General features: G+C 42.8%; 1 protein-coding gene and 1 long non-coding RNA gene across 3 annotated transcripts in view; both read right to left on the bottom strand.

Moving 5' to 3' along the window:
- Positions 1-24229, bottom strand: part of LOC120550891 (myosin-16) — a 30879-nt gene extending 6650 nt beyond the window's left edge. Inside the window, exons 1-11 of one of the 2 annotated variants that reach the window (XM_039787835.1) lie at positions 24074-24229; positions 15231-15287; positions 3809-3895; positions 2978-3223; positions 2751-2868; positions 1863-1990; positions 1531-1727; positions 1313-1445; positions 1019-1235; positions 792-928; positions 579-682 (exon numbers count right to left, since the gene is read on the bottom strand). In XM_039787835.1, coding sequence (XP_039643769.1) covers positions 579-682; positions 792-928; positions 1019-1235; positions 1313-1445; positions 1531-1727; positions 1863-1990; positions 2751-2868; positions 2978-3223; positions 3809-3895; positions 15231-15287; positions 24074-24091 — 1442 coding nt within the window. In that variant the 5' untranslated portion in view covers positions 24092-24229. Of the gene's footprint in view, positions 1-578; positions 683-791; positions 929-1018; positions 1236-1312; positions 1446-1530; positions 1728-1862; positions 1991-2750; positions 2869-2977; positions 3224-3808; positions 3896-15230; positions 15288-16770; positions 16851-24073 lie in introns of those variants that run through there. The other variant, XM_039787833.1, reaches the window with a different exon arrangement.
- Positions 5719-7495, bottom strand: LOC120550900. The gene is made up of 3 exons (XR_005637800.1): positions 7333-7495; positions 6107-6194; positions 5719-5951 (listed from the first exon to the last, which is right to left on the bottom strand). It is a non-coding gene; the product is annotated as an uncharacterized LOC120550900 (long non-coding RNA).
- Positions 24230-24529: the final 300 nt, after the last annotated feature.

Raw genomic sequence — 24529 nt, 5'->3', positions numbered from 1 at the left:
TGTTACCAATTGTTTTCTTGGTGACTATGGTCCCAGCTGCCTTGAGATCATTGAAATGATCCTCCCATGTAGTTCTGGACAGCCCTTTGGTCTTGGCCATGGTGGAGAGTTTGGAATCTGATTGATTGCTTGCTTCTGTGGACAGGTGTCTTTTATACAGGTAACAAGCTGAGATCAGGAGCACTCCCTTTACGAGTGTGGTCCTAATCTCAGCTTGTTACCTGTAGAAAAGACACCTGGGAGCCAGAAATCTTTCTGATTGAGAGGGGTCAAATACGTATTTCTCTCATTAAAATGCAAATCAGTTTATAATGTTTTTGACATGCGTTTTTCTGGATTTTTGTGTTGTTATTCTGTCTCTCACTGTTCAAATGAACCTACCATTCAAATTATAGACTGATAATTTCTTTGTCAGTGGGCAAACGTACAAAATGATTTTGTACGTTGGGGATCAAATACTTTTTTCCCCTCACTGTATGCAATGAGGTGTGTTAGAATTACAGGTATGTCTGCATAGCACTATAAAGGCATGGGGAGGAAGATGATAAAAATGAAGGATTAAGAGGAAGCTGAGCTACCTAGTAGCTTCCATCTCTTCCTCCTTCTCCTGAAGTCTGCGCTCCAGCTCCCCTCTAGCCTGAGACATGTCCAGCTGCAGCCTCAGCACCTTGGTCTCCTCGGCCTGGGGGGGAGAAGCAGAGAAAGAAAGAAGAGTAAGCATGTAGCAGACACTGACACACAGCAGCTGCAGATAGCCTGCTAACAGCTTACAGCTAACTGCAGCTCTGTACCTCCAAAGCTGCTTCCGACTCTTCTAGTGAGCCCTGTAGCTCTTCTTTCTCCATCTCAATCTTCTTCTTTGCCTTCTGAAGCTCATGGACACTTTTGCCTCCATCTGAGAGCTGCTCTGTGAGGTCCGCTACCTCCTCTGTCAGACAAAGACATTCATTCATGAAACCATGGTTACTATTCAACTATTCCTTCAAACCTGCAAGAGGCATGGAGTGTACTCTCCAACCCTGATAGGCCTTGTTGTCCCTGCGCAGGGCCTCAAGCTGCTCCACAGACTCTTCATGGGCCGACCTGACTTTGGAAAGCTCGCTGGCGTGTTGCCTGCCCTCCTTCTGGCAGCCTTCCACCTCCGCCACCAGCTCCTCACACTTGTGCTTCCAGTCTATGAGGTACTTCTCCAGGACGCGCTGCTTTTTATCCAGAGCCTGAGCACAGCTTCTGGCCTGGGACAGGGAACACATGCTCAAAGACACCCAGAAACAAATTTATTGCACTGCAGCACTCCCGTGTCCTCTCCTACCTTGTCCAGGTCCATACAGAGTTCCTCCACCTCTCCCTGCAGCCTTTGTTTGCTTTTCTCCAGCGAGGAACATTTGGCCTGGGTGGCTTCCACAGCCTCCTCGGCCTCCTGAAGCCTGGTGGCCAGCTTCTTCCTGTGACACACACGTTATTTGGACCTTTAAGGTACATTCAGAGCGCAAAATGTGACGGATGACCGCTGGTATCAACACAACGGACCTGGTGTCCTCCAGCTCGTCGGCGTGCTGGATGGTGTCCGCCTCGTGTTTGCTCCTCCAGTGTGTCACCTCACTGTTGAGTTTGGAGACGAGCCGCTGCAGCTCCTGCTTGCACTCCTGCTCCTCCTCCAGCTGCTCCCTTAGCGCCTCGCACTCCTGCTGCACCGAGCTCAGACTGCTGTTGACCACCTGCTTACACTGGCCGCCACGTCACACAAACAGGTGGGAACGTTTTTGTTAATGCATTTGCATAGTGGGTGTTTTATTTTTCAGACTTCCATTCTACACAGAGTTCTACACACACACACACACACACACACACACACAACACACCTTGACCTCCTCGTCCAGTTGTTTCTTCACTTCTTCCAGCTGCAATGTGAGCAGAGTCTTGGAGTGGCTCAGCTGGCTGGCTCTGCTCTCTGCCTCTTCCATCTGTCGACTCACGTCTGCATTATCAGCTGACAGGACACACAGGGACACACAGGGACACGCAGGAACACACAGGGACACACAGTGACACACAGGGACACTGATTATCATACAGTAGCTTACATATGCCAGCTTCTTTAGCCATACATAAATTAGGTAGCAAGGATGAAATGGAGCATCAATAGAAAGCAGCACTAATATCTGTGTCTGAGCTCTGTGGGTAATAAATCAACACATTTGCATGCAATTGTAAACAAGGTAAAGTCATGTTCTTCTGTTATAGGGGCACACCTCTCATTTTATATTAGCCATTGAATGCAGTTGCCTTGCCTGATCTAGAAGAGCTGCTTCAAGTTTCTGAAAATACTGGGACACCACTTGAATAATCTACTTAGAGTTTTAAAGAATTGGGCAATGTAAAGACACTATTGAGTTGCATTATGCGTAGTGTAGAGAACGGAGCATTGATTGTGACCCTTCTCTTTTACATCTGTCACTGCAAGTCAAAAAATAAATCTTTGACATGTTCTTTAGAGGTGTCCTGAAACTGTACGTGAATGTGTGATGATCTTAAAGCAATACTAAAGAACTTTTCCCGCTTTGGTCCCCTTACAGATTGGAAGCGGAATTGTCCATTACATTACCTTATGCAAGTTTTCCAGATCGGGTATCGGATCTGTAGTTCAAATGAACTGGACAAGTAGGGGGACCGAAGCGGGAAAAGTTCATGAGTGTTCCTTTAAGGGCAACTGAGGAGACATGTCATGACATGTCAGAGGTGTGTAGCACCTGAGAGTCTGTTCCTGGCCACACTGAGCTCGGCCTGGGCCCTCTGCAGGTCCTCGGCTTTCCTGTTGGCTTCTGACAGCTGCTCCTCCAGCTTCTTCATCTGGCTTTCTGAGGACGTCTGCAGCACACAGGTTACACTCACAAGTTAAACATGTTCAAAATTGTCAACCTCAAAACATGTGAGCTAATGTCCTGAGGGCTAACGTCCTGAGGGCTAACGTCCAGACCTTGGCTTTCTGCAGACTGTCCAGAGAAGCAGCCAGCTCGTCTACCTCCATCCTCAGGTTCTGCTTGTCCTTCTCCAGTTTGGCTCGGCTCCGCTGCAGAGCCTCACACTGCTCGCTCAGCTCTGCCATGGCATCGCTGTGCCTTTTCCTCAGTGACGCAGCCAGCGCGTCTGACTGGACAGAGGTCTCCTCCAAGTCTCGCCTCAGGCGCAGCAGCTCAGCTTCTCGCTTCTTGTTCACCTCCATCTGTTATCACACACAGGCTGCATGTCAATATCTGTATTTCGACTTGTATCCTCCACAAATTGTAATGTATGTATTTCCTTTCTTTGGATTTGTAAATTCAACAGAAATTAATATTGCTAGCTTGTTGAAAAACAAAATGATGGTAACGCCCCAATTCCCTCACACACGCAAGCTGGACACATTTGACTAGATATTATTATAGGAATGGTCCATGGGCCCAGTCCAGACAGCAAGTCTTCACCAGCTTCACAGATTCAATAATTAATATAATGCGCACATATATATATATATATATATGCTCATTTGATTTCTTGCTGAGATATAAACTCTGTGTGTTACATATGAAGCTCGAGCTAGGAGACAAATTAGCTTAGCTTAGCATAAAGACCGCAAAGAGGTTCAAAGGTGCTGGTTGGTGGGTATTGTACACTTTGTTAGCTGTTTCTCCCCTCTTAATTCTTTATGCTCAGCTGAGAATGCTATAAATCTTGCTATATAACTTTTTTGGGGAAAGCAAGCAGTGTATAATCCTAATTTGTGCAGTTTTAAAACCAGTAATGGTCTAAAGTGTGTCATGTAGTTTACCTGTGAGGCGGTCACGCCTCCTGCTTCCTCCAGCCGGTCAGTGAGATCCTCCAGCTCTCTGCTTAGATCTGCTCTCTGCTTTTCCACCTGCCAACAAACAGAGCAGTCACACACATTTCATTAGGATTCTATATTACACCATTTTATTATAGCATTGTAATAAGTCCTTTCTGTCCTGGTTGATGAACAGCTCCACTGTATTAAAGCTCAGGCAGAAGACTTCCACTGTTCTGCCCTGCAGCAGGACAGGATATTCAGCCAGCAGAGGATCAGGATGATTGACAGCCTATACGGGGAAGTGAACGTTCAGAGGTCAGAGGGATCCAATCAGAGCAATACGTCCAAGTCTCATCTGTGAACTCCTCCTGACAGGCTGTCTTCATTGACTTGTTTTACTAGTGGAGGCAGCTTCACAAGCTGTTAACACCACGTTATCACCTTATAAGGTTGTTATTAACTATGCTAGCAAACAGTTTCCTACTCTACATGAAGCAGACACTATTATGAATGCATATTTGTGTTGTGTTTGCATAGCTGTTTTCTGTCTCTACCAGCTCCTGAGAAACGTATGTCTCCTCAGTTCAGCTGCTGAATGCTCCACTGTGTTCACCAGCTAGCTGAGCAGATGAGAGCATTGAGAATGAAAAACTATGGCTGGAAGATGCCACAGCGCTCTTTCACAGTACACATGGGCAAATCCATTGTTAATATGAAAACAATAGCTTTAAATATGTGCCATATTTTTGTATGCATATTATTAGTCTCACTTTAAGTGACTGTAACAATGTAACAATGTCCATCCATCTTCGTCCACTTATCCGGTATCGGGTCGCGGGGGGAGCAGCTCCAGCAGGGGACCCCAAACTTCCCTTTCCTGAGCCACATCAACCAGCTCCGACTGGGGGATCCCGAGGCATTCCCAGGCCAGGTTGGAGATATAATCCCTCCACCTAGTCCTGGGTCTTCCCTGAGGCCTCCTCCCAGCTGGACGTGCCTGGAACACCTCCCTAGGGAGGCGCCCAGGGGGCATCCTTACCAGATGCCCAAACCACCTCCACTGGCTCCTTTCGACGCAAAGGAGCAGCAGCTCTACTCCGAGCTCCTCACCCTATCTCTAAGGGAGACGCCAACCACCCTCCTGAGGAAACCCATTTCGGCCGCTTGTACCTTGGATCTCGTTCTTTCGGTCATGACGCCTTCATGACCATAGGTGAGGGTAGGAACGAAAACTGACCGGTAGATCGAGAGCTTTGCCTTCTGGCTCAGCTCTCTTTTCGTCACAACGGTGCGATAGATTGAATGTAATACCGCACCCGCTGCGCCCATTCTCCGACCAATCTCCCGCTCCATTGTCCCTTCACTAGCGAACAAAACCCCAAGGTACTTCTCAGCTAACAATTTTTGGTTCCCAGAACGTTCTGGGAACGTTCGTTTTTGGTTGCGCGAACGTTCCCTGAAGGTTAGGTTTGGTTGTGTTTTGGTTATTATGGAAAGTTGGTTGAACGTTCTGGGAACGTTCGTTTTTGGTTACATCGAATGTTCTCCGAACGTTATTAGAACGTTGCAACCTTTAGAGAACGTTCCCCTAACGTTGCAACCTTTAGAGAACGTTCCCCTAACGTTGCAACCTTCAGGGAACGTTGCCCCAACGTTCTTTTTTACATTCCCCTAACCTTTAACAACAATGATACTAATTTTATTATTATTTTAAACCGTCTGCAAGAGCAGGAATGAATTATTATATATTAACAGGAATGAATGAACAGGCAAACTTGATGGGATTTAAAACTTTAATTTGCAATATACAAAGAAGAATAAAAAAAATAGATAAGGATGTAGAGTGCAAAGTAATAGTGCAAATGTATTGTGCAAGATGCATATTGGAATGATAAAGTATGTAATGTGTAGGTGAATGGCCAAAGTGGGGATGAGCCCACTTATCAGCAGTTCAGGAGAGTGATGGCAGAGGGAAAGAAGCTGCTCTTGTGTCTGGTTGTTTGTGTGCAGGGATCTGTAGCGCCCGCCAGAGGGGGGGAGGCAGGAGGATGGCAGCAGTGTAGAAGATGGCCAACAGCTCTTGCTTCTGCAAAACAATAAAAAATAGAGCTCCATGGTTTTGAAGGCTCAGTCCTTCTCAGCTGACCTAAAAAAGAAACTAAAGTTTGATAGGTCATACTAAGAATAAACACATTAACAAAAGCAAGACAAATTGCCTGACTAACAACCCTGTCTTTATTATGATCACAAATATTGATAGTTTTTGATTATTATTAACATCACAGAAGAATTTCAATTTACCGTCTGTGTGGGGCAAACTTCAGCCCTTGCCCAATCAAGTCCTCCGCGTCTGCTGCAGTCAGCGCGGGGAAGTTTTTCTGGGAGACCGCTAGAGTAGAAGTCAAAATGAAGCAACGTTACAAGTCAAATTAAAACCTCTTAGTAGCCAAGCTAAGCATAATACTGATGTGAACAATAAAATAACACCTGCCTGTTATAACCCTGCAGATCGTCAGCTCCTGGAAGGCCTTCTTTCCCTTTCTGCCCCGCAGGATATGTAAGGGCTAATGCCCGACGAGGTGTCCATTGTCAGGTATTAATGGACGACGGCGAGGCGTGAACCGTCGGTCCTCCGCCGAAGTCCATTAATACCTGACAATGGACACCTCGAAGGGCATTAACCCGCTTATACCATGGTCACTTGCCAAATAACATATTTTTAAAACATTAGTTCATATTTTAATTAGTTTTACAATCGAAATCTAAAGTTTATCCAAACAATAACTCCGTTTCCCTGGTTACGCCTGACGGTTTGACTAATACCTGGAACAATCATTCCCATCCATCAGGTTCTTATGCAATGCAAACGTTGTTCTCTCCACCAGGAATTAGGAAGAACCTTAGATACGACTTGCCTCCCTTAGCAACCGGAGATATTTATATAGTCCGCTCAGCTGATAGAAGCCTTCAGTTTAGCTAGGAGCCAGAAAGCTAACGCTACGCTAGCAAGATCCAAAGTCAATAACATTGTGTACAGTTGGCAATCAGTAAAAATAATTTGACAGTATGTTGAACAAGACAAGCTAGCTATCAGCCATGTCATTGTCCCCAAAACAATATGACTTTTACGAAGAATTTGATCCGCAACGTTGCTGTCGGCTGCAGCGGCGAGCCTGAAGCAGCGAGCTGAGATATGTGAGATAACGTTATTCTCTGTGAAACAAAGTCAGTCCAGAGGGCCAGTAGAACTTACTTCTTGCAGCCTGTGTGTTTTAGCGCCATCCTGTGGTGTTCAGAGGACGAGTTGGAAATAATAAATCCACATTTCCTTATTGATTTAATGTAGCGCATTCATTTAGAACAGTAAACAGTCAGTTTCACCGAACTCCTTTACTAGGTGTCCTACATCACTTTTTAATGGACACCCTGCAGCCAATCAGAATCGAGTATTCACCCAGACCATGGTATAAACAGTTTTAGAACATCATTAGTTGCCACTCGCCATAGCATGCGACGGATGGCAGTACCTCCGGTCGAACCCCCGGGCTTGTCAGGAAAAGTTGTGGTGTTGACTCATCTAAAAAGAAAGTAGATATGAATATTGGTCAGTTCATTTATGGTAGGTTTCTTGCAAATGCCATTGCATAACTACTCTGTTACATTAGACAATTAGCCTTTCGCCAAGCCCCCCTTAGTTACTGTTGCTACGTCCGACAAACAAATGGTCAAACACGACCAGTGCGACAGATTGCCATGACGGGAAGAGGTATACCCGTGCGTGTCAGTGACCTTTTTTGGAGCAATACCTCCGCGATATCCTCCAGATCGAGGCAAAAGGGGTTACAGTATGCAGTGGAGGGATGTATTCAAATGTTCGACTTTGTTGTAAACTGACGAAGAATAAAGACCCAACACAACAGCAGCTAATGTAGCTAGCGTTAGCTAACATGTTAACTAATGTTGGCTAAAGCTAAAGGGGTCGTTAGCTTAGAGAGGAGGTTAACATTCTGGCAATGATATCCATGGTAATCATAACTTTGGTCCAATTTGTGTTCTTGCCTCTAGTTAGTAGATCTAGACAACACGGTAACTAGTTAGCTGTTACCCTTAGCTTTGAGCAGACGTATTTATGCTTCGTAATGTTCGACACATTTAACTGGGAGTGGGGCCGTCCACACTGTTTTATCCATTGTAGGCACCGCTCGCGTTGGCCCTCATTTATGAAACGTTTTCTCTTGAACGTGAACGATTTATTTCTGCCATTGACCGAGTTATTTCGGCTTGTTTTTCCAGCCCCTCTGATGTCAGAAGACAGGGTCGGGGTGGTGGTCCAGCATGGGGGGCGGAGGACACGCACTCTCCCTCAGCTGTTGCCTCGTTCTGACTCATGAAAAAAAACATGAGTAAAATAAAAGACACTACATAAACTCTGCTACTGTGTGTTTATTTAAATATAAGTACACCTACATGTAGGCCTAAGAGATTGCAATATAAGCCTGTATATTACTATTAGGACTATAGAATACATGTGTCAAGGATGTAGGCTATAAATTAAATAAACTTCAGCTGGAGTCCGATTTACTACGGCAACACTGTTGACCGCATCAGTGATCTCTTTCCAGTCCGCATTCTTTATACAGTCTTTAAAGTGCCCATATTATGAAAAAAATCACTTTTTCTGGGATTTGGGGTGTTCTTTTGTGTCTCTGGTGCTTCCACACACATACAAACTTTGAAAAAAATCCATCCATGCTGTTTTGAGTGAGATACGGTTTCTGAACGTGTCCTGCCTTCAGTCTCCTAGTGAGCTGTTCAAAATCGGCTCGGACTGTGACGTCACAGTCATCGAAATGAGCTGGCTAACCACAACCGTTAGCTCGTTAGCATGCTAACCGTTAGCATTAGCATGCTAACACTAATGCTAACGCTAGCATGCTACGTCGTTCTCAATAGCAAAGCATTGCTACAACACACACAAGTTCACCATAATCTACAAAAGAACTACTTACATGTGTGCCCTCATTTAGAAGTCTCCCAGCTAATCCTGCCTTGTAACTGACCAAAGTTGGAGAAACAGGCTCTCTTTTACTGTCTCTAGAGTTAGCTAGCTGACATGATCTACATCTGAACTACTGAGCATGTGCGAGTGCAATCAAAGATAGTACAGAAGAAGAAGATGAAAAGAAGTCTCACTCTGTAGCTAAAACAGAAACCAGGTGAAAAGAGGATCTGCAGCAGTGAGAGAGAGCTGTGCAGTACAACAAAAATATGGTGTTTTTTGAAAATTAAACCATGTAAACCTATTCTGGTACAACCTTAAAATACAGTTATGAACCTGAAAATGAGCATAATATGGGCGCTTTAATAACAGTTTTCAGGCTGCCAAATAGTACACACGTTAGTACAAATTAACCTGAGATATCAGGGTTTCAATCTCCACCTCTGAAAAGTGCCGCTTCTCAGCCGGATTACGTCTCGCCATGTCGTAAATTGTAGGGGCGAGGCCTCAAAACCGAGAATATATTGGGGCGTGATATTTAAACAACTCCTCCAGACAATCTCTAGGGGTATCCATGGATGTATCTAATGGTTGTAAAAGGTATCGTATTAGTGTCCGATTTACAAACGCCGTGGGCGCACCGCTTCACCATCTTGCTTGGAGTCAATGTTTGTCGGACCTGCTCACATAGTAACAGTTGCTATGATGTGTGATTGGACAATGGACGTTTTGGGGGAGGGGCCGGCGAGAGGTCAATGGCAAAAACTACAACAACTTACATGCAGGTGGTGGAGGCAGTGATGTCTACTGACCTGAAAAAAGGCAGGAAGAGACAAACACATCAGAAAAGTCACATGATAAGCACCAGGTAGAGTGTCAGTAGTTCCTTTCTTTTCGTTTCTTAAATTTCTTAAATGCATGTATAAATGTTAACTTACGGACAGGGCTTCCAGACACACGCTCCGTCCTGGAATGCTTTCTTGCATTGTAGCCCAGAGACTTTCTAATGGGGAGACAGCATCCATAGAAATGCATGGGGTTAGTTTGTAAAGCCAGTATGGCAGCTGTGTAGCCTACACATATTCCCTCTATTCCAGTATGCTTCCCCATTCACTTCAATAGGAAAATAGCTTGCCGATAACTGCCCACAGTACGTTGCAAGGTGGCCGCCGAGTGACTTGCCTAAAATGACTGATTGTACTGGCTATCATGTATGTACTGTACACTAAAACTAATTGAAAGAACTGGTAGGTGTTATTTGTAACAACAACGCAAGCAGGTTAACACGATGACACAAAACATACAATGCGGCAAAGCATACACGTCGTGCACAGCAGCAAACAAAGCACAATATATATGCAGTCCATTTAACGATGCAACCTAGGATCTTTTTGTGAATGTACCCGAGTCAAATTTCGTTTAAAAGCATAATTAGGACGGAAACGCCACTTTTAAGATTGATCGTACTGTCGTTTTCAGGTCAAATGGCCTTTTGAATGGGAGAACTAGAGGCTACTTTTATCGCATCAAAATCACTATATGTAAAACACTAAGAAGGCTCGACACAACATGAAACTTTGCACGAAGTCTAACCAGGGGATTTACACATGAACTCCAGCATTGAGAACATTGTTTGTGCACAAAGAGTTTACCAAAAAGACTCAAACTCGCTGCTTGACTGGCAAGATGGCGACGAGGGGAAAAACAAATGCTGAAGTGAGTTGTTGAACCTTTTTTGGTCAACCTGATCAAAACCGGAATATAACAAAGCATTACGAGGGAAAGGGCTAACGGTTAAACCCAAACCGTTGCATTACAACCATAACATCATGAAACTGTAACGTATTTCACTTACTTTTTCGTGAGATCGTTTGGCGAAGCAAATAAAATCTTCTTTCTTTGTCCGTTGGTGTATCGTATCAAACGCAAACGGAAGTCAGGAGGACAGGACTTGAATCGGTCACCTGAGAGCAGAGGCACGGTCTTCCCCTACTGGCGGGGGGGTGTAACGGTTGGATTTAAACACTGAACTGATTGAGCCACTTGTTAGATGTGAAATGGAAGAAGTGAATTGTCTTAGTTGTGAAAATCGATAGATTCTTGTTTTAAGTATTTTCACCTAGTACAGTTAAAAAAACGAAATCAAGCACAAAAGTATAGTTTTAGCAAAATTGATATCAGCCTAAAAATAAATATATTATCTTGCTATGTTGTTTATCTTACTTAGATTTTATAAGACCAATCATTTTTGAGTGAATCTAAATCAAGTGACTGCAAACCTTTTATATGCTACTTCAAAAACTTAAATGGAGCTGGTTTAAATAAACATTTCAAAACCGCACTCAGAACAACCAAAAACAACCAAAAACTACCAAACGGGAACGTTGTGTGGAGGTAACAGTGCAACCACAGGAGAACGTTTCATTTGGTTGGTTCCCCTAACGTTTAGGGAACGTTATAACCCTGAGGGAACGTTCCCTAAATGTTAGTTTTTGGTTTGGTTCGAACTAACCTTTAGAGAACCAAAAACTAACGTTCCCCAACGTTCCCTAAACGTTCTGTGTTAGTGGGGTTGAACTCCTTGGGGTAAGGACTCATTCCCCACCTGGAGGAGGCATTCCATCGGTGCTGATCCTCATCCCAGCCGCTTCACACTCGGCCGCGAACCGTTCTAGTGAGTGCTGAAGGTCACAGGCCGATGATGCCATCAGGACCACATCTTCTGCAAAGAGCAGCGATGAGATCCCCAGCCCACCGAACTGCAACCCCTCCCCACCCCGACTACGCCCTGATATCCTGTCCATAAATATTACAAACAGGATTGGTGACAAAGCGCAGCCCTGGCGGCAAAGTTTCAATATTTCATAAATATAATAAATAAATAAAAACTGAAAAATCAGCAGCGTCATAGATATCTGGGTCACACGCAGAATCCACACTGGCTGACCTAGTATCACACAGTATAATATTATGCAGGATAATAAAACGTGATGCCTTCAAAAGAATTACAACTGCATTTGTTTCATAGAAATGCAGAACATATAAAATACATAAAACTTCAGAAATGTTTGAATGATAAACTCCCTTCTCACGCTCTGACATGGAGACATTATATATCGCAGCCACACCAGCAGTTCCAGCTGTTTAAAGACAGCATAGATGTTAGGACTGAGGTCCGTTTCAGAAAGCAGGTTTAGTGAAAAAAGTTTGTTAAGCCTGAGATGAGGGAAACTCTTGTTTCAAAAAGGGTGGTAAGAGGGGTAACTCCAGCCCGTTTCAGAAAGAGAGGTAACTTAACCTCAGAGTCAGTTACTATGGTAACTGAGCCTGTGAACCTAACCTGGTCGAGAGCAGGTTTTCTTCAATAAACCTTGAGTTTCTCTCAGTCTCCTCCCTCTGACACGGCACTCTTTCATTTCCTCATTCATTCATTCAGTCGGTATCAGGCGCATTTTAAGTGCAGTTTATCTGCATGAATAAAAAACAGGGTTTTGTCAACGATCCCGTTGATGAAGAACATTTTCAGAAACAGTTAAACATAGGCTACGTCGGGAGATGATATTGAGGCCCAACTATAGATGCATTTTTATTTCCAGACCTACCTGTTTGAGCGGTATTGTTTTTCTTCCCAGTCTATCAGTTATGTAGCCTACATAACCTTATCATTCCTCATATCACTAACGTCACCCATGCTCTTACATCCCAGCATATTCTTTGTGTCACATTAAGTTTTTTTTTTACAACATTGGTGATGCGGAGCATATAAAGGGCCATCAGAAGAATGTAACTCGCTCTGAATTTTTTTTTTTTAACGTTTTTGTAGAGTTCCCTTGACACAAACCAGTGAGCGTCATTAAAAAAAATTATTATAAATGTAAATTCTGTTAGACATGGTGCTGCAACCTCAGAATGGGATTAGCTTACTTTTTCGCCTGCAGAATTGCACCTAAATGAAATTATAGTTGTAATACCATTCCAGTTTTCACCAGTAATATTATGCCTGTAATTAAATATGAAATTAATATACTATATTGGAATTTACGCATTGACTCTAGCAGCAATTTTCTCCCACACCAATTCGCTCTCTTTTGCAGCAGCAGCCGTGTTGCTTTTTTAACGAAATATATGTTCAGACTTGCTGTATGTGGTGAATTTTAGTATCATGGCTCCATTCATGCTGCCTTTTTATAGTGGTTGTGCACACGCTTAACTCTGAGTGAACCTACTCTGAGTTGATTGAACCAACTCAAATCAGCTGTTCTGGAACCAAAAACTCGGTTTCCCATCTCTGGGTAAATCAACTCAGAGTTCAGGGTTAGACTCAGAGTTTGTTAAACCTCTTTCCTGAAACAGGTCCCAGGTCTGTAAAACCTGGAGTCTCAGGCCTGCCTGATAGCAGCAACCCCCAATTGGCAATCTTCAAACAAACCATGCTATGCTAGGAGAATCTCTCTGGCGATATGTAGTCAGACAACTCTGCTGATTCTCAGAGTAACCAGGACATTGCTTCCCAACAAACTTTTCAAATAAAATGGCATTCATCTTTATCGAACAGAAAAAACAGAAAAAAAAAACTATCTGCATCACCATACCTTTGTAGTAAGGTTAGTGGTTTTTTTTTATTAATCTGGTTTAAAGGAGGCTTAATGACAACATTTCACTCTGGGGTGAATCCTCCCGATGGTGAACGGTTAGCAAACAGTTGGCTGTTTCATCAGTAGACAGAAAGCAACATTAGCAAGCAATCAGAGTCGTGTTAGTGTCCGCCTGATGAATGGCAGTCCAACACTGTCTCTCTCTTAGCTCTCCAGTAGCTTCTGAGGGAAAGGTCTGTCTCTTCGCTAACTAGATGCTCAACTTCACTTTATCCAAGCCTTCCCAGCTAGTTGCTAACTTTGTCTACTGTCTGTTGGCCAGATGCTTTAAAAGAGCCTGTTGGCTTAGAATAGCTGCTGTTGAAAACCATGCTAAAGAGACTATCCAAAGAGTTCAGTTTCAGCTGGAAAATCCAAAATAATGAGCAAAGAAGCTAAAGAAGCTCAGCAGAGCTGAGTGATCATTCTCTGTGGGATGTCACTGCTACGATCCTTGTCACATGGCTCATAGAATACTAGATGTATGCACACTGCTCCTGATAGGGTGGGGATTCTCACTGCAGAGCAAACATGCGTGTGACAATGAAATAATTAAATTAAAGAATACATACTGTGTGTGTGTGTGTGTGTGTAATTGTGTGTGTGTGTGTGTGTGTGTGTGTGTGTGTGTGTGTGTGTGTGTGTGTGTGTGTGTGTGTGTGTGTGTGCGCGGCTGATGCTATCTCTCCTGTGCGAGCCAAGCAGTCGAGTCTAACAACAGCGTACCTGTCTGCAGCAGAGGTATGTTGTATTGAAGAAGCAGGGATAAGATAAAGACCTGCATGTCTCTGCCTGCCTTTTCCATTGCTCTGTGGCTCCGGAGACTCCTGGGGTGGGGGGAGACCCAGCTAGCACCATTAGGAATGCCACCCAGAGTGGGGAGAAGTGTGCAAAACACCCTCAGGGGCCGCTGTCACTCTATTCAACACTCAGGCTGAAATATGTACCTTTGCATTTCTGCCTTCACCTATACTGTAACAGGGACACTGTAGGCAGGTCTTAAGAGGGGCAAAAGGGGTTCTGTAGCTTACATACACAGCGCTTTAAGAGCGTCTGGTTTGAAAACAACAAGCACTTAAAGCGCCCACCTTGGTAGATTAGCTTCATATGAACCAGGCATACTGTTATGGAACAGAAAGCGACATTTTGACAAACATTTGTCTGGGAAACTTTACTGCGATGGAAAAAAGTCCTGTTCTTCAGATTTGATTTGAGCAAGGGTGTGTGTGTGTGTGTGTGTGTGTGTGTGTGTGTGTGAATGTGTGAATGTGTGTGTGTGGCTGTGTGTGTATGTGTGTGTGTGTGTGGCATAGAGAATGAGTGAAAAAATGGCAGAGTTAAAGCGTAACTCTCGCCAAAATGCAACCTAGGGTCTTTTCGAGCATTGAGAACAATCCTCGATGTGTAGAGCCCCTGGTGATACTTCGAGCAAAGTCTCATTTTGTGTCGAGCCTTCTTAGTGTTTTAAAAATAGTGATTTTGACATAGTAGTGCCCCTACCATTCAAAAGCCCATTTGACCGAAAACGAGAATACAGCAAATCTTAAAAGTGGCATTTAAAACGCTTTAAAAGGATGTTGGGGTGTCGTCCCCCCTGGTTTATTATCACAGGTGCAGATAGTTTGGGGTGACCTGAGTTGCAGCAGCAGCACATCGGCTGCCATCAGATCAGCAATCTTTTTTTCTTTTTTCCTCTCTCTCCTGACTTACAGTAGAGCAGCTTGTCACTTCTCTGACAGACAGCTTGTGCTCTTTGTTTCATTTAGCTTTTATAGCTTTTCTAGCACCATACCTTGGCTCTGATGGCTCGCTCTGCTTCCAGCTCCTCCTCCAGCTCCTCAATGCGAGCCTACAGACAGAAAAAGCTGATGTTAAAGTGGATTTCAGAGAAATGGTTGAATATGGTTTCTCAATGGCTGTAAGATTATGACGGAGAAGCAATGGGGTGGCACCTCTCAGACTGTTTGCTTTTTCAGGGCAGCACTTTTAGACAGCCTGCTTTCTCTGGGGATTCAGCACGCCTCTGGCTTTTTCCTCAAGTAGCAATTTAAAGCAAGAATGTGCATAGCCACCATGATGATCTGCATTGTGAGCCAAGGCTGGCTCTGCTGTGTCCACTCAGAGAGACCAAAATGCATCATGCCATTTTCATGACATTCCAGGAATTTGTGTTATGTTTGTGCTTTCTCTTGGTTTCACAGAGCAGGCTGAAATTCAGAGATGTTTTTCCCAAGCAGCATCAGGCATTACATATTTTGAATGTTCTATGTGGTGCTGCTAACATGGCCACTCCTGTAAAAGATTCTGAAGCTCAGCGAGGGCCTACTGTATGCAGCTGTTCCAATCAGCTACTAATGTGTTAATCACTGTTTATACACAATTAAAGATCTTTCAAAGTCAGAGTTGTTGAAAAATACATCCATGCAACCCTCGTCATAGCATTATATAAAGCATGAATAAATATAATATGACATCATCATATTTCTGTAAACCAAACCACCATTACTCAAAAACACACCAGTGCTGCTTACAATCAGTGGTGATGTAGTTACTTTTACAGATTAAAAAGTGATATATGAAATATATGATCAGTTTCTGAAATATGATGCAGTGTTATAAACTACCCAACAGAATATAAAGTAGTTAAATATAATCAGAATACAATACATAATAACATAAAATGCTGCTTAAACATTAGTAATGGTAAGAATAATGGAACATATTAGTACTCTGTAACTAACATGCAGGACTTTGACTTGTATTGCCATTGATGTGAGTATATTTAGCAGTACTTCTACTTTAAAGTCATTGATGTGAATACTGCAGTAGTCATCTGTTTAATGCTCCTAATATCATTCTAACAGCCACAACTACAAGAATGATCTGAGATGAATATATCAGTACATTTCTGTTCCACTAATGTGGTGTCAAAGCTGCGGTTCGTACTGCTAATAAAAATGTACTGCTAGTGTCCCAACATGGGTGCATCCTTCCAAGTTGTGTCATGTTCTGCTCTATCTCCAGCGTCTATCAATGTCTCAGTGTCAGGAAGTGTGTCTGACATGGCATGTAGCCCAAAGCCACACAGCCATAACTCACTGATGTGGTGATCTTGGCTTCACGGCTAACAAAGCTCCCAAACATGTTTAAATGAATACATAATTGATTCATTATTGATGCACTTTGTCTACATTTTCTCCAAAATGTCCCAAAAGTGTGTTCAGGCATGCCATAGCCTAATACTAAAAATAACACATAACTTCATACTTTATCCACAGTCATTTTAAAGAGAAAAACAAACAGAAAGACTAAAAAGGGAAATAAAAACTCACATGCCAGCGTAGGACCTCTGCAGAGAGAACAGCCATGGTGAGGCAGCAGCAGCCAACTGATTGACTGACTGACTGTCACACACACACACATACACACACACACACCCTTCAGCACTTCACTGTCCACACCCCCTTTTTCTGGCTCTCTCAGCTCCCACTCACAGATCTGTTTCTTGTTAAATTCCTACTTTGCTAAGCCTTAAACCAGCCTCTAAAAAAATACTGTGGCACTAATACAATTGAGGAAAACATAGTGTACTAAGAGTGTTAAGATGCCTGAGCCAGGCTGCATGGATAAACTACTTCTCTATGGTAGAAAGACATTGATTTTGTGCAGTTTTCTAAATGAAATGTATTCTAAATGATCCCACCTAGTGTCTCTACTGAGAAGCACTCTTGGAGTCATGTAGGGAAATGACTAAATTAGCCCATCATTGCTGAGACTGGTTGCATGGTTCAATCTCCATAATTGTTTATATAATTTTAGCTTTCTTTTTCCCCACTGCACCCTGAAACCATAATAATTGTTCTTAAATTGCAATCAGATGTGGCCTCATGTCTCCTTGCTTTAGTCTGAGGGGGTTTTCAGCAGTGTGGGCAGTTCTATCCTGTGAGATCCCCTCAGGTCAGTTGGACGAGTTCCAGGTCCCGCCTCTGCACAGACACAGCGTTATAGACCCCCTGCTGACGTCAGTCTGTCCACACATGATCACATCATTGAGATGGCAGTGCTCAGCCTCCAAAAGTTAAAGCCATGGCTGTTTGATTGGCTGGGTGCTGACAGATCCTGTTGACCTGGTCCAATCCTGGATGATACAGGTCATCAGGGGCATTAAACATGACATGACAGGTGCTCATTGTACAAGAGGGATAAAGACATTTGAATGAGAAACATGTGACCTTGCAATATGGTCTGGGTCCTTTTTGATGGAGACTATATTATAGGAATTAAAGTTTTCAAAACTCTTTCAGGCAAACGGCAGGAAATATATCAATACAATACACTCCCTGATTTTTGACGGATCCCAATGCTGTCGCCAAAGTTTCCTCCCAGGTCACAGTAACACTTTATAATAACCATAATTAATAGATGGTAAATTGATAGTTAATTAATATTTAGTTAATTGTCATTTAACTGTCAGCAAACGGTCATTTTACTGTTAACAAACAATGCAATTATATATTATTATTACTTTATATTATTATAAAGTTGTAACAGATGACTATAATACCTTGTTAAATAGTTAATAAATACTTTGTAAACCATCTATAAACATCTGGATGGCTATTGTAAAGTTGCAACTGATGTTTTTCATAGTTAGTTATGTAAGGGTTAATGCCCGACGAGGTGTCCATTGTCAGGTATTATACCATGGTCTGGGTGAATACTCGATTCTGATTGGCTGCAGGGTGTCCATTAAAAAGTGATATAGGACACCTACTAAAGGAGTTCGGTGAAACTGACTGTTTACTGTTCTAAATTAATGCGCTACATTAAATCAATAAGGAAATGTGGATTTATTATTTCCAACTCGTCCTCTGAACACCACAGGATGGCGCTAAAACACACAGGCTGCAATAAGTAAGTTCTACTGGCCCTCTGGACTGACTTTGTTTCACAGCGAATAACGTTATCTCACATCCCGTTCACTGTTCAGGTCGCTGCTTCAGGCTGCGCCGCTGCAGCCGACAGTAACGTTACACATCGCGGATCAAATTCTTCGTAAAAGTCGTTATATTGTTTTGGGGACAATGACATGGCTGGATAGCTAGCTTGTCTTGTTGTTCAACATACTGTCAAATTATTTTTACTGATTGCCAACTGTACACAATGTTATTGACTTTGGATCTTGCTAGCGTAGGGTTAGCTTTCTGGCTCCTAGCTAAACTGAAGGCTTCTATCAGCTGAGCGGACTATATAAATATCTCCGGTTGCTAAGGGAGGCAAGTCGTATCTAAGGTTCTTCCTAATTCCTGGTGGAGAGAACAACGTTTGCATTGCATAAGAACCTGATGGATGGGAATGATTGTTCCAGGTATTAGTCAAACCGTCAGGCGTAACCAGGGAAACGGAGTTATTGTTTGGATAAACTTTAGATTTCGATTGTAAAACTAATTAAAATATGAACTAATGTTTTAAAAATATGTTATTTGGCAAGTGACCATGGTATAAGCGGGTTAATGCCCTTCGAGATGTCCATTGTCAGGTATTAATGGACTTCGGCGGAGGACCGACGGTTCACGCCTCGCCGTCGTCCATTAATACCTGACAATGGACACCTCGTCGGGCATTAACCCTTACTTAATGGACGATGGCGAGGCGTGAACCGTCCGACGCGCAGCGGATATGCACCTAATGGCTCACCACTAGGTGATTATAGCGGTAGCTAACGGTTAATTCGGCGGACCGCTAGGTGATTATAGCGGTCTGCCGTTAGCCTCCACCGGGAAGCTAACGTTAGTTTAGCTAAAGGTTAATTTGGCTAACCCCTAGCTGATTGCAGCGGTCTGCCGTTAGCTTCCACAGTTAAGCTAACGTTAGTTTAGCTAACAGCTAATTCGGCTAACCGCTAGCTGAGACAGCATGTAAACTTTAAAAGACCCAGCAGCATTATCATCTGCGCCTACGTCATGGCATACGTGTCATCTTGCACATGCGCAGAACGGATTGTGCAGGAGGAACGGATCAGGTACTGGTACTGACACCAATAGGGTCCAACTGCAGCTTGCAGCAGTCGCTCACGCCACGCCCCCTGCTCGCGATATTACGAATCCCACTATGGCCACGCCAAGACCCGCCCTTCAATTGCATTCACACACTACTATTGGCCAGGCGTCCATGCTTACACGTACAGGTCCTATCCCCTGACCAATCCCCTAACCCTAACCTTAACCACTCGAGGTGAAATGCCTAACCCTAACCAATCAAGCTGCTTCGTAGGGCGGGTCTTGGCGTGGCCATAGTGGGATTCGTAATTTTGCCCCCTGCTCACGCCACGCCCCTTTTGCTCACGCCACGCCCCTTTTGCTCACGCCACGCCCCCTTTGCTCACGCCACGGCCAGGCCCGCCAGGCCCGCCCATTGCCCCTTGTTTTCTTTGCCTTCAAAATAAAAGCCCCCTTCTTTTCTTTGTCTTCAAAATAAAAGTCCCTTTCTTTTTTTTCACTTTACAAAAAAAAGCCCCTTCTTTTTTGGCGCTGTCCCGGTCACGGTTTCTGCCACTGTTCTGGAAAAACATGGCTTTTGGTCTCGACCGAGTCAATGTGTCTTTGTTATGTGTATAATAATATTGGAGGGAAAGTGGAACACAGCTTGACGGGGATGCTGTTCGGCTTTTACACAAGTTTAGCTAGTTAGCTAACGCTACCGACGCTTTGCTAACGCGACGCAGCAGCGCGTAAGTTAAATACCGGTATTACAACTGCCTTCGAGCGCCCCCCGCGTTGTCAACATAAGACGTGCGTTAGGGCTCCTTTTGTATCATACTTTTATTGAATGAAATATTAAGCTTTGCTCCTATGAAATAGGTGTTTTTGTAACATTACACACAAAACTAACTGGCTATAGTTAGCCTGTACGTATGCTAGCGGGATTAGCGTAACGTTATGTAGCCAGCCAGCAACTTCGGCAATCGGCAGTAGTTTCGGGAGGCTAACCACGCGTATGTAAGTCCACCAAGCAATCCTCTGCTGCTAAAAAAGTCAATCTACGCAGTGATGTTTGAAATGGAGACATATGGATGTGTTAGCTGTTGTTCGCCTTGACGAAACTACCGTCGGCTGCGCGGGCTATGCAACATTAGCTAATGTCCGCTAGCATACGCATATACTAATTATAGCCAGTTAGCTTTGTGTAAACAACAAAACTCACCCATCTCGTTTAACGTTTCATTCAATAACATTATGGTTCAAAAGGGAGCACTAAAGCCACAGGTCTTATGTTGACAACGTGGCGAGATATAGGAAACTCCGAAGGCAGCGTAATATTTACCTAGCCGTCTAGGATAACGCTCTTACGCGCTAACGTTAGCGAAACGTCGGCGTAGCATTAGCTAGCTGTCTAAACTTGGGAAAAGCTGAACAACATCCCCGTCCGTAATAAATAAACACTAGGCAAATATGTTGTTACTGGAGCTAGTAGGCTACCATCAAAACGTGAGATATCTAATCAATATGTTTACAACTGTCGGGGTGTTGGCGGGTCGGGGGACTGGCAAGTTAGCCCATTGCTAGCATATAGCTAGCATGATGCTTTGTATTTTCTAGATCTAGATAAGTTTACCGGTACTTATCTGAACTAAAGACATGATCACTGTCACTAGATATAAAGAAAACATTGACTTTCACTTGGTGCTATTCACTGACAGTAAAAACACATCTTCCTCATCCCAGTCAGTCACCATAGTTAGCTACAGTACTAGGCTGATATATATATATATATATATATATATATATATATATATATATATATATATATATATATATATATACATACATATTGAGTGCTATGTACCTATTAATCAACAGTGGTGGTTAACCTGCAACATGGGCTTTATACAGCCATGGTGCAACTGCATCTTGTAAACTAACCCTGAAAGTCGGAAGTTGCGTGCCAGCGGGGGCGTGGCGTGAGCGAGCGTGGCGTGAGCGGGCGTGGCGTGAGCAGGGGGCGTGGCGTGAGCGACTGCTGCAAGCTGCAGTTGGACCCTTCTCACTGACACGGACACAAATCTAACCGGCATGCATTGGGCGCCGATCGCCGGTGATCGATTCTGCGCAGATCTGGCTCATCTCGAACGAGCCTGATCCCTGTCACTACCCAAAGTGAGTAGAGTGCAGATTTGAGTTGCGCATGCGTCACTTTGCGACGAGTGCAGATGTGAGTTGCGCATGCGTCACTTTGCGACAAGTAGCCTACAAGATGCTAACGGCGTTTTGAGCTAACGTTAGCAATCAAGTAGCTAGCCTACTAGCTAGATGCTAATGGCGTTTTTAGCTAACGTTAGCAGTCAAACAATCATAAATAGCTAAAACGTTTTTGAAATGACTGCTAGCTACAAGTTAGCAATCAAACACAACATCGGCTGTCACTTGAATGGCGTTTTGAGCCAACGTTAGCAATCTAACAATAATAGAGAGCTAAAACGTTTTTGAAATGATTGCTAGCTACAAATTAGCAATCAGACACAGGCTGTTACACTTTATGTCACTTGAATGGCGTTTTGAGCTAACGTTAGCAACCAAACAATCATAGATTGCTAAAACGTTTTTAGAAATGATTCCCATCTTCTGTTATTGTATGTAAAGAGAAAAGTTTATTATTTTACAGATTTCACAAATTTCAGTAAGACACGTTATGCCGTAAACAGTTTAAATCTGACCATGCGCAACTCACATTTGCACTCGACCAAAGCCGGTCTGACTCGGTTAACATCGGGTATGACACGTTATGCCGTAAACCGTTTAAATCTGAGCATGCGCAACTCAAATCTGCACTATTCTCACTTTGGGTAGTGACAATCCCAACCCCGTTGAGGGTGCGTTCACTTTACTTTAGAACGTCTGTTGAGGGCAGCTGCACTGTAACCTGACTATGCCTGACTTTAACCAAGTTTATATATCCCCGTGCCATTTAAAGCTTTATTATAAGTATATGTCAACAATGTGCACAGAATGGTCGACGCACTTTCACCCACAACTACGAGGGTGAGTAACATAATTTAAGCACCTAGCTAGCTAGCTAGCTAGCATATAGCCTAGCGTGATGTCCAGAAACAAATAGATGTTCTTTATTGTATAGCTAGCTAGATTGAACGACATATGACGGACAGTATGTGTATATGTGATGACCCCACTTTGTATTTTTCCTCGTTTGGTTAACCATGTTCCTGGGATTTGGCTAATTTCATGTTAGAGCCAGTAGTAAAACCTAAACTGTAATATAACTGAAACAACACAAGAAACTGGATTGTTTGTCAGTTTTTGCATCACTGTTGTGTGTTGTTCATCAGAATTTAGTCTTCATTCCTTCATATAACATTAGTTTGAAAATGGATTCATAGCAGTCTGTATAAAACGTTGTAATGTTAAGTTCAATTTTATCACTATAATAAAAACAGATCTAGAAATGATATGGTTTCTTATTTGCTCTTTAAATAGCAGTTATTTGTTTAATTAATACAAAGCAAACTGAACTGAAAAAAGTATTTTGTTTTACTTTCTTTTCATCCAGGTGGGGCTGAGGGGCTTGACCCCTGTTGATCTGTGTGTGTCATATCACCAACCCATGATAGCTAGAATTCACCCTGCTACTCCAGATCTACCTGCTGTATGGCTGGCTACAGACTACAACCATCTGCAAGTTTTGTTTGTAGTGAACATCATCAACAGATGCACTTAAAGTCTCTTGGGTTCATATGGGACTTGGTTGTTCTCCATACTGCATCAAACACTATATTATTTTTTTGTGTTGTTATATTAGTACAGACAACAGTAAGTATCATTATCACAGTATATATTATTCTGGTGTACACTGTTGACTTGACTCCATGCTATTGACTATACTTTAGCTTGCCACCTCATAACTTTACCTTAATTGCTCTTGTATAGTTAATTTATCTTCTACTAGTTGTATATACCTCCTATTTAATTATTCTTAATTTGTGTTGCCATACCTGAATCATCCCTCTTGTGAACACTAGGCTTATCTTATCTTTATTCATAACCCTGCTCACAAACTCACCTGAACCTGGGTCATCTGTTTGCCAATATCAATGTTCCTGCTACAGTAAATCCTATAGGCAAATTGTACTGCTTCACCGTAGTATGAACCATACACTTTTAAGGTTTTGTGTCAAATATTGTGCAATTTGTTATGAATTACTCATTGTTTTGACAAGGTAAATTAAAGCTATTTACCAAGTGTCAGCTCTGGTAAATTTAATTGTACTGTTGTTGTTTTTATAAATGTTATGGAACATGAAAAAACCAAACCAAAGATGAATATATACAAACAAAAATATACAAATGTAAAAAATTTATACAAATGTAAAAATTTTATACATTTGTATATTTTTTTTTGTATATATTCATCTTTGGTTTGGTTATGGGCATTTGCCCTTTAACGACTGATTATGGAGTGTAACACCTTGGTTGAGATGGGTGTAACTTTAGATTGTCACTGCCCCTTTTGAGCACAATCACACCTGTTGATGATCCTTATTAAGGGGTCCATTGCCCATTTTCTCCAAGGACTCTGATGAAGATGTAACTATGCATCAAAACGTTAGTCATTGTTATGCACCTTGAGAAATAAAATCATCAGGTGGAAGACATCCGTGTTGCACCGGCAATTTTTTGCTGTTTGTTCTGTTGTGTCCCGCCTTGGTTGCACCGGATTGTTGTGGTCTGCAGAAGCGCGGAGAACTCCCCCTTTTTTCCATAAATGATAAGTGTATGTAACATGATTTTACTATTATATATATATTTTTTTTACAATTACATTATTATCAGACATGCCAACCTTCTTGGTTTGTGCTACTGCTACCTGTCCTCTGCACACAGGTGAGTAATGTTCTGACTGGCACAGGTCCATGCACATAGTGCAGCTGTGATGCAGCTCAACAGGGGTACTTCAGTCACACCTGGAAGAAGAGAAACAAACAAACAAAATACTTGTTCTTTCTGCTCAGTTTTCTTTGTATTAATTAGAAAAATAACATTTAAGTTGCAAATAAAGCATAATTTCTAGATCTGTTTT

This window comes from Perca fluviatilis, chromosome 21 (genome assembly GCF_010015445.1).
Source record: "Perca fluviatilis chromosome 21, GENO_Pfluv_1.0, whole genome shotgun sequence".
Lineage (NCBI taxonomy): Eukaryota > Metazoa > Chordata > Actinopteri > Perciformes > Percidae > Perca > Perca fluviatilis.
Note: the sequence above shows the minus strand (reverse complement) of the source record. Positions and strands in the feature narration are given on the sequence as shown.